This window comes from Neurospora tetrasperma (genome assembly GCF_000213175.1).
Source record: "Neurospora tetrasperma FGSC 2508 unplaced genomic scaffold NEUTE1scaffold_81, whole genome shotgun sequence".
NCBI classification, from domain to species: domain Eukaryota; kingdom Fungi; phylum Ascomycota; class Sordariomycetes; order Sordariales; family Sordariaceae; genus Neurospora; species Neurospora tetrasperma.
Genome location: NW_009799179.1, coordinates 2,134,324 through 2,147,904, shown reverse-complemented (window position 1 = coordinate 2,147,904; position 13,581 = coordinate 2,134,324). Strand labels below are relative to the sequence as shown.

Here is a 13,581-nt window from a genome sequence, read left to right as displayed (position 1 = left end):
ACGGCTGCATTCCTTTTCGTTGTTAGTGGAAATTGAGGAGCAGGATATCAGATTGCTTTCACCCTCTGGACAACCACTTCATCACATCATATCGTTCCCGAGGACTCTCCATTGTGTGTCTTCAAATCATCATTACCAATTATCTTCATCCCTATGTAGGTTTTTACTTTGTTCTTCCATCATCATATCCCCACCCGCTTCACAGGTAGGTCACCTCTGACCCCCAAAACTTAAAGGTCAAAAAGCTTCCTCAGCTCGGCCGCCGTATCCTCCGGTCCGGTAACCGAGTGACCAATAGTCCTAGGATCCTCGTAAATTTCGTAGTCGTTACCGCCCTTGAAGGTCTTGTCGCCAAAGAAGTGGATGGTGTCGTACGTGATACCGCCGGCCTTCTTGGCCTCGTTCTCGAGGTGCTGCAGGCAGTAGGTCTTGTCCCAGCCGGTGGGGAAGACGTCGAAGGAGATTTGGCCGCCGATGGAGAAGCTGTTTTCCGTCTCTCTGTTAGCTTGTTGTCTCGCTGAGGAAATGAGGAAAGAGATGGGGAAGGAATCGAGCAAAGCGAGGTAAAGAAAAAAAAAAAAACGGCCGAGCGCAGCGGACACCACCAAACGGGAGACAAGGGAAAACGAAAGAGCAGAAATACATACGTCAAACCCAAATGCCCAAACCTCTCCCTCAACTTCTCCACCATTTCCTTCCTCACGCCCGCCTCCTTATCAAACTTTTCAAACTCGTTCCTCTCCGCCGTGCTCGCATTACGGCCAATCGGGCTGACATTGATCATGCCATTTCTGTACTCGATAAACGTTCCGCGCTTGATGGGGATTTCCAGATCGGCAATGTAGTGCAGGATCCAGCGCACCAGCTCCTTGTACTGGTCCTCGCCAATGTACTTGATGAAGCTGTTGGACGGCAGCGGCTGGCCGAGCTTGTAGGCCGTCAATCCGTTCTCGGCGAAGCAGAAGTCGAAGAGGGTGGTGACGTCGACCGAGGAGGAGCCGAGTTGTTCTTGCTGCTTGACCAGGTCGGAGCCGCCGACAAAGCCGATGGCGCATTTTTGGCGGAGGGCCGAGAGGAGGGAGAGCATTTCGGGCGAGACGGTCTGATAGGTTGATCGGGGGGCTGTTAGTTGATCATAGGCAACAGGGCCGGATTCAAGGAGCAGCTTTAGAGGGCAAAGAGAACGTACCAGTCTCGCGGGAGTAAGGGTGCCATCGACATCGAACAAGCAGATGGTGTTCTTGAGCGGGCGCTCCTCGAGAGGAGGGTAGGTGACGGGGGCAGCGGCAGCCATTGTGATGGTGTTTTGGTGTTGTGGACGAAGATGGGGAAAGGACAAGTAATAAACCCTGAAAAGTGTACAAAGCTGGGGGAGATGGCCAACTATATAAACGCCGCGCTGCGACGACAATGTACACTTCTTCAGATCACTTGCCTCAATTGTTGTCAATGGACGAGGACAAGGTAAATTACACTAGAGCGGGGCCCCGAGGCGGTCAACGTGTTCGGTACCTTCCACTTGCCTTCCTGGTTATTTACACCTCGCTGCAGTTTGTTGCCATTTGGGGGAGAGGATGAGCGATGTACCTGCACCAATCATCCCCACCATTGCGGTAAGTACACGATGTGATAGGTTTGCGGTTGTATACCGTACATATGTACATAGATGTCCTCTATGGAGATGACAGTCAACAGCTTCGTCAAGTATACTGTTACCACGTTTTAGACACCTACGATTACTTGATACTAAGTGAACCTTAGGAGACATCCATCTCATCCTCTTACAGCCGAGTTCAGCGAGTTAAGAGCTCTAAACATTACAAGGACAAGATTCAAGCATGTGGAGGGGTGTGACAGGACCCACACTTCTGGGGCGGGGTCGTTTTCGTTCTGCAGGGGCTGACCAGTAGCAGATCCACCAGCCAGTCCCCTGCTGCGCTTTGTTGTTGCCCCTGATTTCCGTTGGAGCTGAAACTTTGGAAATTGAAATTGTGTTTGATGAGATGAAGGAGGGTTAGGGTCAGATATCAGAGGGTTAAGTTTTCAAGCTTATCTCTTTAAGCGTAAAACGCGCCATTTTTTTCCCGGCCCACATATACATTTCTAGTACACTAAGGCTACCCGGTGCAACTCTACCATACGCACATTGTATACCCAGAAAAGTATAGTTTTTACTATACTAAATTAATTAAATCCCGATTGCCCAATGTCTCTTTGTCTACTCTATATTGCCTATCCCGTACGCTACTATTATAAGTATAAATAACCCAAACTCGTAACCGACTAAAGTAAAGGAGAAGGATAGGTTTATCTATTTTAAAGATGCGTAAGAAGAGTATTAACGCCCTAATTACAGTACTACGCCCTTTTACGTTAGGGAGGTCCCTATTAAAGGGTATACCCTTCGATTCCCTAGTCCAACCGACGAACTTAAATCTATACCTAATAGTAAGAATCCCCTCTTTCAATTAATTAAAATACTTCTAACTTAATATACAAATTAGGAAGATTGTATACTATATAAGCCTTTACACCTACGCTAGCGCAAGCCCAACACAAGAGGTAATAACCCTTTACTGGTATTTGAACTACTGTAAGGTAATTATTTTACTTCCTAAATCTACTATAATCTATCTACTATATTCTAACTTTTCTTCTGATTCTTTCTTTGTAATACTATTAAAAAGTAGGCGATATAGACTAATTAAAGACGGGTTATATAATAAAGTAGCAATCGAAATCCTAATTCCCGCAATAAATACTAAATCCCTTACTATACCAACGAATTTTATTAATGCCGGATTAGCTAGATCTATAATATTAGACAATATCGCTATAACTCCAGCCCGCGGCAAGCATCCTACCTGCCGGGCCGGCACCCGCGGTACGAGTATACCGTCCGATAGGGCCGCGCATGCCGGTAGCGGGTTGCTAACCTACTTTAGATTAGATAAGGAAGCGATATGCAATTAGGTATATTAACCCAACTACTAGTATAAGCCTTCGGCTACACCCTCTTTCTTTAATATTATACTTTACTTAATTATAATATTTATATATACTCCTAGAGTACGCTATTATATAGTAATTGTAACTACAACGTCGAGCCCCCCAGTAATTAATTGCAGTTTTTAAAGTATTAATTCCAACTATCGATTAAATTTGTAAACCCTAGTAGTAGCTCTCTTTGAAAGGACTTAAAGTAAACTTAGATCTATTACTATCTTAAAGGTCGCTGTTAGTAAATTTAAGAAATAATAAAACCCCCCTGCAATAATAATACTCTTTAAGTAAGTACTAGTATTTATACCTTTAATGTACATTTAATAACGCGCTTTAAATTCCCTACCTTTCAATTACGCTTTGCAATTGGAACGCAATTTTACTACCCGGATCCGGACTTATTTAAAATTATCTAAATAGCTTCAACGCTAAGGGTTTCCCCCTAATAACTATTCTTCGAACAATTAGTATATCCTTCGAAAAAGAAGTAGTAGCTACCCTTCGGGCGACTATTAAACTCTCTTCCCTATAAAATTATAATAACTATCCTTCGGACGATTATAATTTTTCCCCCCAAGATTATTAAGAACCCAAACACTTATTAATTAAATTCTTAAAAGATAACCCTAAGAAAAAGTAATTAATTAAACTCTATTAATATCTTTCAACCCAAGATATCCGAATAATAAAACCCCCCTCCGCTACAAAATAACCGGACGGAAGACACCCGAACAAAAAATAACTGGACTAACGAGGATATTAATATTAATAAAAAAGAGGATAATAACTTTAATTCTAATAAAAGCGAATACTAAAAAGTAGTAGAGAACTTTCTAGACTTCGAAAAATAAATTATAATATTATTAACCGAAATAGTAATTAACTGACCTAAAACGCAAATAGTAGTAAAACGCATACAATTATAAATAATAAGTCTCCTACCTAATTAAATAAATACTAGTACCGATTTAAAGAATAAAGAAAAAAGTAAGGCTATACTACTAGCAGCAAGCCCCGTAGACGAAACAAATATACCCGGCCTTAATCTAAGTAAAAAAGTTGTTAAACTATTTATAGTCCCAAGAAATAATAAACTAACGTTAGAATACTTCTTTTAATAAAATAAAATTATAACGGCGCGTTTGGAAGGTCTTACCGACCTAATTAAATAATTAAAGGCAGCTAGGCAGACCGATAACTAGTAACTACACAACGCAATAAAGGATACAAACCGAACCTTAATAACGGCCTTTACTAATCTTTGTAACAAATTAGGATTGAAACCCGGTATTATAATTAACCCTAGTACGACTAATCTACAATTTACCCTGGGTATAAAGTTAGTAATCCCTATTAACCAACCCAATTAACCCTCCTTAACGCAAGCTAACTTAAGCGGTTTAAATATATCCTTAAACTTTTAACCCGCTTATTTTCTTTCTATAGGGTAGAGTATAGTAATACTAACCTCCTACTAATCCCCGCAAGCCTAAGGTACTATATTAAATATTACGGGGCGAGAGGGTACCGTTGGGGGTAAGGTAGGATATACGTTATTATATGAGGGAGGAGAAGGGAAGTATACGTAGAGGACTAGCTATATGGGCGAGAGCCTAGTTTGGGCTAGTCTGTATACGTATATACACGTAGGATTGTACGTAATTAGAGCCGTCGATAGCTCTAGATTGGAGGCGTATAGTATAATTATATTATAAGCTAACCTTATAATATTATCCTCCTTCAAAAAAAGCTTATAGAGTTAAAAAGTCCTATATATACGTATAATAATAATTTCCCTCTTTAAAATCGATTATAGTCTACTAATTACGTTAGGGATAGCTTTCTAAACTATATATCTATTAACCGTCGTATAATTTTACTAAATATTAAATATAGCTTATCTTTTTTATCCTTATTAACCGTTATATTAACCGGCACCGTCGTTACTATATTCGGGAGTAGCCTTATATCGGCTACGGAGGCCGTTTCCTACTGGAGGCGCGCAAAGTAGTAACGCGGAGGCTCCGGTATTAGAGTAGGGGCGGGGGTAGATAGGGAGTCGGAGGCGAAGCGTTAGAAGACTTTCCGGACTCCTGGTAGTACTAATTTAGCCGGGTTCTCGTAATAAAATTATTAGAGGTAGTACGTGTAATTAATTATATTAGTAACCGGTTCTTAAGTAGGGTTTCTAATCCTCTATTTAACGTAGTAATACTAATATACGTTACTACTTAATTGAATATAGTTAATAAACTTCTTAAAGGCCTATTCCTTATATTCTTCTTAATTGTCCGTTCGTATTATTACCTGGCCTTTATTTACCTTTACATTTATTATAGTATTTTAACCGGGTAGTCCCGTACCCAATTAAAACTATACTATAGAAATATAAAAGATTAGTAAGTATTTTATATTAGCGGGTAGGGAGAGGTAGACTATATATAAATCGGTACGGACGATTTTAAAGGGGCCTTCCTAACGAGGGGAGAACTTTATATATAGTCGAGTATTAGCGAGGTTCGTTATATTTAGGAGAATTATATTATTAATATAATATTTAAGGGAATTAATATATTTTTTATTAGTATTATCCTTATAACGTTCTTATATACGGCGGGTCTATTGGATAGTAAAGTCCTATATTTTTTAGAAGTAGTTTACTAGCTTATTAGCTTTATAGTATTCCTTAAATTAAACCGGCGAGAAATTTAGTAGTAGCGGGGTACGGGGTTCTATACTTATATAAGGGTAATAATTATAATTAGCGAAGAATAGTAAAATTTCTATTAATAAGGAGATAGTATTATTGCCGGCGAACTTTGCGAATATTAATTACTTTGCTTAATCCGTTTATACCCAATTAATATAGAACTTTAAATACTATTCTATTTCTATATTAATACATTTAATTTATATATTAGTCTACGGGTAGAAGGCGGAGGTTAGTTTGTAAACGACGGATAACCTCTTATAAAAAGTAATTTAAAATTGTAATACGAATTGGGTACCTCTATTAAATAGGATATTAGTTAGTAAATTGTAAATAAAATAAATACGGTCGATAAAACGGTCAGTTAATTCTTCGGCTTCAAGGGTTATAATTATAATATAGTAATGTATTTTTGTAAGGCGGTTGACGACGATAGCGACGTATTTAAAGGTTTGGCCGAAGTAGGTACTTTCTAATAGTAGGGTAACGTAATCGACTGAAACGTCCCTCTAGGGCGTTAGGGAGACGGCTATAGGCTTAAAATAACCGGTAAAGCTATACTTAAACAATTTAATCTTTGTATATAGGAGGTAGCCCTTGTAAAAGAGCCTTATATTATTATATATCCCTTTCTAATAGAAATCGTATTATAGGAGCTTATATAAGGCGTTACAGCTAGGGTAACCCGCGCTAGGAGTATTATATTAGTAATTAATTAACTATAATTAAAAGTCTTTATTATAGGGATTAATAATTATTCTATCTTTCTATTTTATTATCTTATTAATAACGTAGCACTTAGAGAAGGCTCTATAGAATACCTTCCTAATAATTAGTAACTATTACCGCCGTAATATATTTATTAAATATAATATTAATTTTTAGAAGAAGACCGAAGTCTTATAGCTTATATAGATAAGGTCGTCGGTAGATTTAGTATTGAAATCCTTGGGGCTGAGTAAATATAGCGAAAAATTAGTAGCGGGGTTTTTGAAATAATTATCTTCAAACTATAAAGGATTTAATAAAGGTCTCTTACGAGCGACAAGGCAGCCGTCTTCTTTACTATTAGGGCGGTTGTTAATTTTATAGTTTAGAGTATTAGAGCGTAGATTCTTAAAGCCCGGCGTATATTTTATTAAGAAGTTGAATTAAGATAAGAATTGAAATTAGTATATATACCTCTAGGTAAATTGCTTATTAATTGTAAAAGTCTATAGATTTTTATAATCGGTTAAAATATCGAACGGCTACTAGGCTCTTTCGAACTCTAGCTTCTACTCCTCTAAAGCCTTAATAATAATAAATAATTCCTTATTATAAATATTATAATTATATTCCTACGAAATATATTTAGTTAAATAGTAAATTATAAGATAAAGAACGCTATTATTACCATACTATAATAGGGTACCGCCGGCAACCTAATTAGAAGTATTCGTCTTAATAATAATATTTTTAATTTAATTGTAAATCCTTAGAATAGGGCCTTTAATAAAGGCTTACTTAAAGGATTCGAATACTCTTTAATAGTTATTATTCTATACCTAAGCCGCGTCCTTCTTTATAAATTTATATAATAGAATTACTATTATTAAAAAGTCTTTTATAAACCGTTAATAAAAGTTCGTAAATCCGAGGAAAGATTAGAGGGACTTCTTAAATTCTAGGGCTAGCTATTTAATTACGGCTTTAACCTTCTCAGAATCAATTTTAATACCCTCTAGCGTAATAATTAGGCCGAAATACTTCGTACGTATAATATAGAATTCGTATTTATTAATATTAATATTAAGCTCTACTCTAACCAATTGGTCGAAAATATTGTTAATATACTGTTCGTAGTCCTTTACATTGTCCGAGTAAATTAAAACGTTATTAAAATATACAGTCGTATAAACGTTAAGAATATTATACAGAATATTATTAATATTATTCTAGAAAGCCCCGGGGGCGCTTTATAAACTAAAAGGAATAATTAGGAATTTAAATAAACTAAACCGTATTATAAAAGCGGTTAACCATTTATAACCTTATTTAATACGAATCCTATTAAAGGCTGTAATAATATCGAATTTAGTAAAAATCTTAATATAATAAATCGTATCTAAGGTTTCTTTAATAAGTAGTAGTAGGTAGCGGGATTTAAGGGTAATATTATTAATACTTTTATAATTAATATAAATACGGACTCTACCTCCCGGCTTTTTAATAAATAAGACCGGCGCTAAGGCTTCCAATTATAACGGCCGGATAAACTTCTTTTTAAAGTTATTATTAATTTACTTTTTAATAACATTAAATTCGTTTAAATTAAAAACGCAATTGCAAATAGCGGATAGTAAAGCTCCTAAATAGAGTTCGAATTTAAAATCGTACGAACGGTTAGGTAGGAAGACCTTTATACCTTTTTACTTAAAAGTATTAATATAATACTAGTACTACTTAAAAAGCTTAGTTTAGATTTCGGCGTTGGTCTTTGGGGGCTTATTTACTTTCTCGTAGAATTTAGTAACATTTTCGGACGTAATCTTATTAATATTAATACTATTAGTAGTAAAATATTCGTTAATAGTTTCTTCATAGCGTAGGAAATTATTATTAGTATTATTAATTTAAATAGAATTAACGATTATTACTACGCGTAAGGCGGTTGTATCTCCCCTCCTAGCTAAAGTATTAATTTATTAATAATAATTATTATTAAATAACCTCTTATATTTCTAATTATAACCTATTAAAACCTCTTTAATTATTTCCTCTATTAAATTATTACTTATACTCTTAGGATTTAGGACGCCTCCTTCGTCCCTCGCTTAATCCTTTTCTATTATCCTTCTAATATCCTTTTCCATTTCAACCCTAATAGTATAAATAATTTAAAGCTTTAGCATTTTAACTAATTAATTAAAGCTTATAGTAGAGAATTCCCGGATATTATTAAAATTAACAGGATTATTAGGGGTACTATAGAAACGAGTCGGAGACCGGTAGTTTATAATTCCGGTACAAACTCCTCTAATAATCCAATATAGCGTTAATCGGCGGGCTAGGGTATTCAAAGGGAGGTCTATTAATATTAGTATTTAATTAGGGCTAGTTAGAGTCTTACCGAGCGGGGTAGTATTTAATCGGTTAGCTACTCAGTTTTTAAAGCGGTTAAACCTCTAATAAGTAATTCGTTTTATAATTGTAAAAATAAATAGGCGGCGGACGGACTCTACTTGTACCGGTTTTAACTCTCCTTCGTCGGATACTTCCTTATATAAAGGTTTTTTTATATATAGGACGAATACCGGGCGTATTAAAAAGAGGAGGGGAAAGGTAGTAAAATATTAAGGGAGTATAATAATTAATAGTTCCGTAAGGGAAATAGCTATATTATTTATAAGCAGACCTAAAGTAGAAGGAATTATTAAACTAGTCGATGCCCGGGGCGTAATATACTAATTAGGGATAACCGAGAATAATAAGATTATTTTCAACGAGGTTATAAATAAATAAATTAATAACTTCGCAATAAACGCCTACTTACATTATTAACTTAGAGAAATAAGTAATACTACCTTTCGTTTAACTATTAATAAAGTATAATAATTTAAGGGATGATAATTTAAAGAAAGGTAATTAATATTAGAAAATAAAGCGCCGGTTAATAAAGTTAAGTATAGTATACCCGCTATTAATAAGGGTAGAATAATACAATTTATATAGTCCGTAAGATAAATAGATAGAGAGACTTAATAAATTAGAATATTTATAATAGCTATCTATTAAAGATTTAATTATTTTGATAATATTTAGCTGTATAAGGACGAACCCTTATAATACTCCTTTTTATCCTACGGGCGGGCGCCTCTAAGTGCAATTTAATTTAAAGGCTATATATTTCCCTATCCTAGGACTAAATTAGCTTTGTTACTTATAATAGGGCCGACGAAACCGAGCTAATAGACGGGGACCGGGTAGTAATAATTGCCGGGGCTAGGGGTGCTTAGAGCCGCCGCCGGGAAGCCTAGGGGGAAATTAGTACTTATAGTATTAATTTAGTAGCCGTTACTATAGTTAAAACGCTACTAACTATAGCCGTATTAGCCCTAGGTCGGCTACTACTATTAACCGCCGTTACTATTAATATTACTATTATTACCGCCGCTATTCTTATTCTTATTCTAATTCCTATTTTTATCCTTATAGGGTTTAACTTCCTTCTTAAAATTAATACAAAAACGATACTCCGCTAAATAATAACCTTTTTTACTACAGTAGGTATATATACTATTCTTTATACGGTATTTAAAGACTTTATTATTAATTATACGTAAGATTTAAACGTCGGAGGTAAATAGTATATCGAAGTCTATAGCGGAACCTCCTTAATTAATAATTACCTCTCTAACTACTATAAAAGCGCTAGAAATACTAGTGGCGGTAGTATTAAAACCGGTCTTATAGTAAAGGTTAAAACTCTTATTACGCTAATCTTTATCCTTTAAATTCTTTGCGAAATTACAAATAAGAATTAATTATTTATTATACTTATCGTCAGCGGGTTAGGGGTTTTAATAAGCGATAGTAATATAAATATAGTCTAAAATCTTCTAATATAAGTAGTAAATCTTTATACCATCGTTAAAATTATAATAGTCGACTAGGCGGGTAAAATTATCTTCGAACTCTTACTACTTTATACTTTTAATTATTTTTAACTCTTCGAATTTATAGTAAGAATAGACGATAACGTCGACGTTATTATATTTTATAATAAATTTAACTAAAAGTACTTCGGTTATAAACTATTTAGTTAGAAATTCGGTTAAGATTTTAGTAAATTCGAATTTAATAGTTTCGAAGGGAGCGCCCTCAATAGAGCGGGTAATAAACGAGAACTTCTTATACTTAATATTAAAGAATTAAAAATCGTCCGACTAAACGAACTAAATACAGAAGCGCTAAATGTGAAATTTAGTAAATCGCTTAATAGTAGTATCTTTACCGTTAAATATAAGTAATATAATAATATATAATACCGATTTATAACCGCTACTATTGTCCGTAGAAGCTATAGTATTAAGTTTAGATTCGTTATTATTGTTACTAGAATTATTTTCCGGAAGTACAATATTAAAAGTTTAAGTAGCGATAAAATATTAATATAGCTCGTTAATTATCTTCTAATACTTTTCCTTCTACTTTTAATAAGTAGCTTTAAAGTTAGCCTTTAGGGTAGAAAGTTCTAACCTTAGGGTAGCGATATTTATACGAAGAGAACCGACCTTAATAGTATAAGCGTTACGAATAGCCTTAATTATAGTTTTATATTTTCTTATAGCCTCCTATACTTAAAGGAGGGCTTTAATTTAGACTATAGTAATATTACTATTAAACTACTTAATTTCTTACTAGGCCGAAACTAATTAGGACTCGGAGACTTTAAATAACTCCTCTACTTCGTATACCTCTATTCTAACTCCAACGACGTCCTTATAAATTAATTAGTTAAAAATTATAAATATAGCGCAGAAGATAGGGAGAATAGTAAGGCTAAAGGCGTCGTTAATTAGAATATCGCTAGTAACAAACGCTTAATTATTAAGGGTCTCGAACGCTTATAAAATATTTAAATAATAATTACAATTAATTAAATCGGTTATTATTAGAGCGTTAATTACTATAATTACTAAAAAGTTGTTAGTTATTAGGGGGTTGGATATTAATTACTAAATTAATACGCTAGTAAGTATAAGGGGAAGAAGGAAAAGGCAAACTACTTAATTATAATATTCGGCTTAGTAATTATTTAGTTCGAAGTTTAGGATTGTAACAAAGGTCTTAATTATACAGATACGAATCTTAATTAATTAATTAATATAATTGCGATCAATCTTCCTCTTTTACTAAAAGGTAAGTCTATACAACGTAATAGCTTAGTATAATAAACTATTACGGGGCGAAAGGGCACCGTTAGGGGTAAGGTAGGATATATATTATTATACGAGGGAGGAGAAGGGAAGTATACGTAGAGGACTGGCTATATAGGCGAGAGCCTAGTTTAGGCTAGTCCGTATACGTACACGCACGTGGGATTGTACGTAACTAGAGCCGTCGATAGCTCTAGACTGGAGGCGTGTAGTGCAATTATATTACAGGCTAACCCTATAATATTAAATAATATAGTAAGAGTACCTCTTAATAACCTAGGGAATTCTAACCCTTATAAAGGAACGTTAAGTAATACGCTACCCCCTAATATAATTAATTTAAGTAATATACCCTACGCCGCTCCCTACTTATAGACCTATAAATAAAAGCTTAAGTAGGAAAATATCGGTATATTTAACCTATTATATAATAACTTAAATAACGAGGGGATGGTGTAAGACGGTAATAAGATAATTTTTATAAACGTTTTTAATTTTACTAATCGTATTGAATCCCTACGTAAAATAAGAGATATAAACACCCAATTTATCCGCCTACTACCTAACCTATTTACTAGCCCCGCTATAATATAGTAGATTAACGAGCTGACCTACGATAGCCGAAGCGACCTAAGAGCCTAGGGGTTAGAATATATACTCCTAAAACTGAAGTTACAATTTGCAAACGACCCCGCTATAGCGACCCGTAAATTTATAGAAATAAACCTCCGCCTAAGAGATATTGCGAAAAACGACAGAGTAATAACCTAATTTATCTAACGAAAATTAAAATATACTAAAGTAATAAGAATCCTTATAGAAAATAATAAAAATTAGTATAGAGTTATAATTTAAATCTAATTAAGCTTCGAGCTCCGTATTAAATCGTTTATACCCCCGCTAATTGTAAATAACTCCCTAGATACCTATATAATAAAAATCGAAGAAATAAAATTAGTACTTCGTGCAACTACTCTCAACCGTTATAATAAACGTAGTAATAATCAGCTTCGTAGCTTCGGCTCCGACTTAAAGGATCGCCGCCGGGACGACTAACGTAATAATAAGCGTAGCGACAAATAGTATAATAGAGGGACGAAGTCTTTATACAAGTATGGAAAATATAATTGCGATAGTAATAAAGAAAAAAGTAAAAATAAAGACGAAAATAAGGATAAAGGCTATAGCAATTGAAAACGCTTACCCTAATATAACCGAGGCTGCGACTGCCGAAATAAATATAGAAACTGCCTATTACGGGCAAAGGGTAGATAGTAGATGTAAATATACGTAATTGTACGAAGGAGAAAGGAAGAGAAGTGTATAGCTGAGTGCTTAGAAGGCTGGCCTTATAAGGGCGACCGCCGGCGGGTCTATAGACCCACAGCAAGTAGCACTCTAACTAATTAATTGCCGGTAATAATAATAGCCGGTAGTAATAATAGCGTATAGTAGTCTTAGAAGCTACTATACGCTAGTACTAAGTATAAAGTATATAGGCTAACCCTATAATACTTCTCCGGATTAAAAGAAGCTATATAATTAATTAATATTATATTAAATAATAGAAATCCTTATTAAATAAACAGTCTATTCCTAAAAAGCCTTTACCGCCGCCGCTAGCGGGTATTATTATAACCTCCGCCGTAGAGTTAGAGCCTCCTACTCTACCTCCTTCTCCCCTTTGTAATTTTGCCTCCGCCTCTTTTCCGCTACTACCTAATCCGGAGGATATAGTATATTAGGGTAATTATCGTAGAAAACCTATACTATATCGGGGGTTATAGATATATTAATATATAATTACTATAATAGTATATATAGGAATACTTAAATTATAAGGTATTTTTAATAACCCTTATTATTTTTCTAATATCTATCGATTCTCTCGAATTTATATTCGATAAAATCTTCCCTATTATCGGTTCTTCTTATAGTCTAACTATA

The 13,581-nt window shown here is 34.6% G+C and overlaps 1 protein-coding gene across 1 annotated transcript; it reads right to left on the bottom strand.

The window, feature by feature from the left end:
• Positions 1 to 38: 38 nt before the first annotated feature.
• On the bottom strand, positions 39 to 1,369 carry NEUTE1DRAFT_118568 (uncharacterized protein; the record flags this gene model as incomplete). The annotated part of the gene is made up of 3 exons (XM_009857225.1): positions 39 to 483; positions 648 to 1,102; positions 1,190 to 1,369. 3 exons carry the CDS (start codon positions 1,292 to 1,294, stop codon positions 231 to 233), a joined length of 813 nt encoding a protein of 270 aa, XP_009855527.1.
• Between the last annotated feature and the right edge of the window lie 12,212 nt (positions 1,370 to 13,581).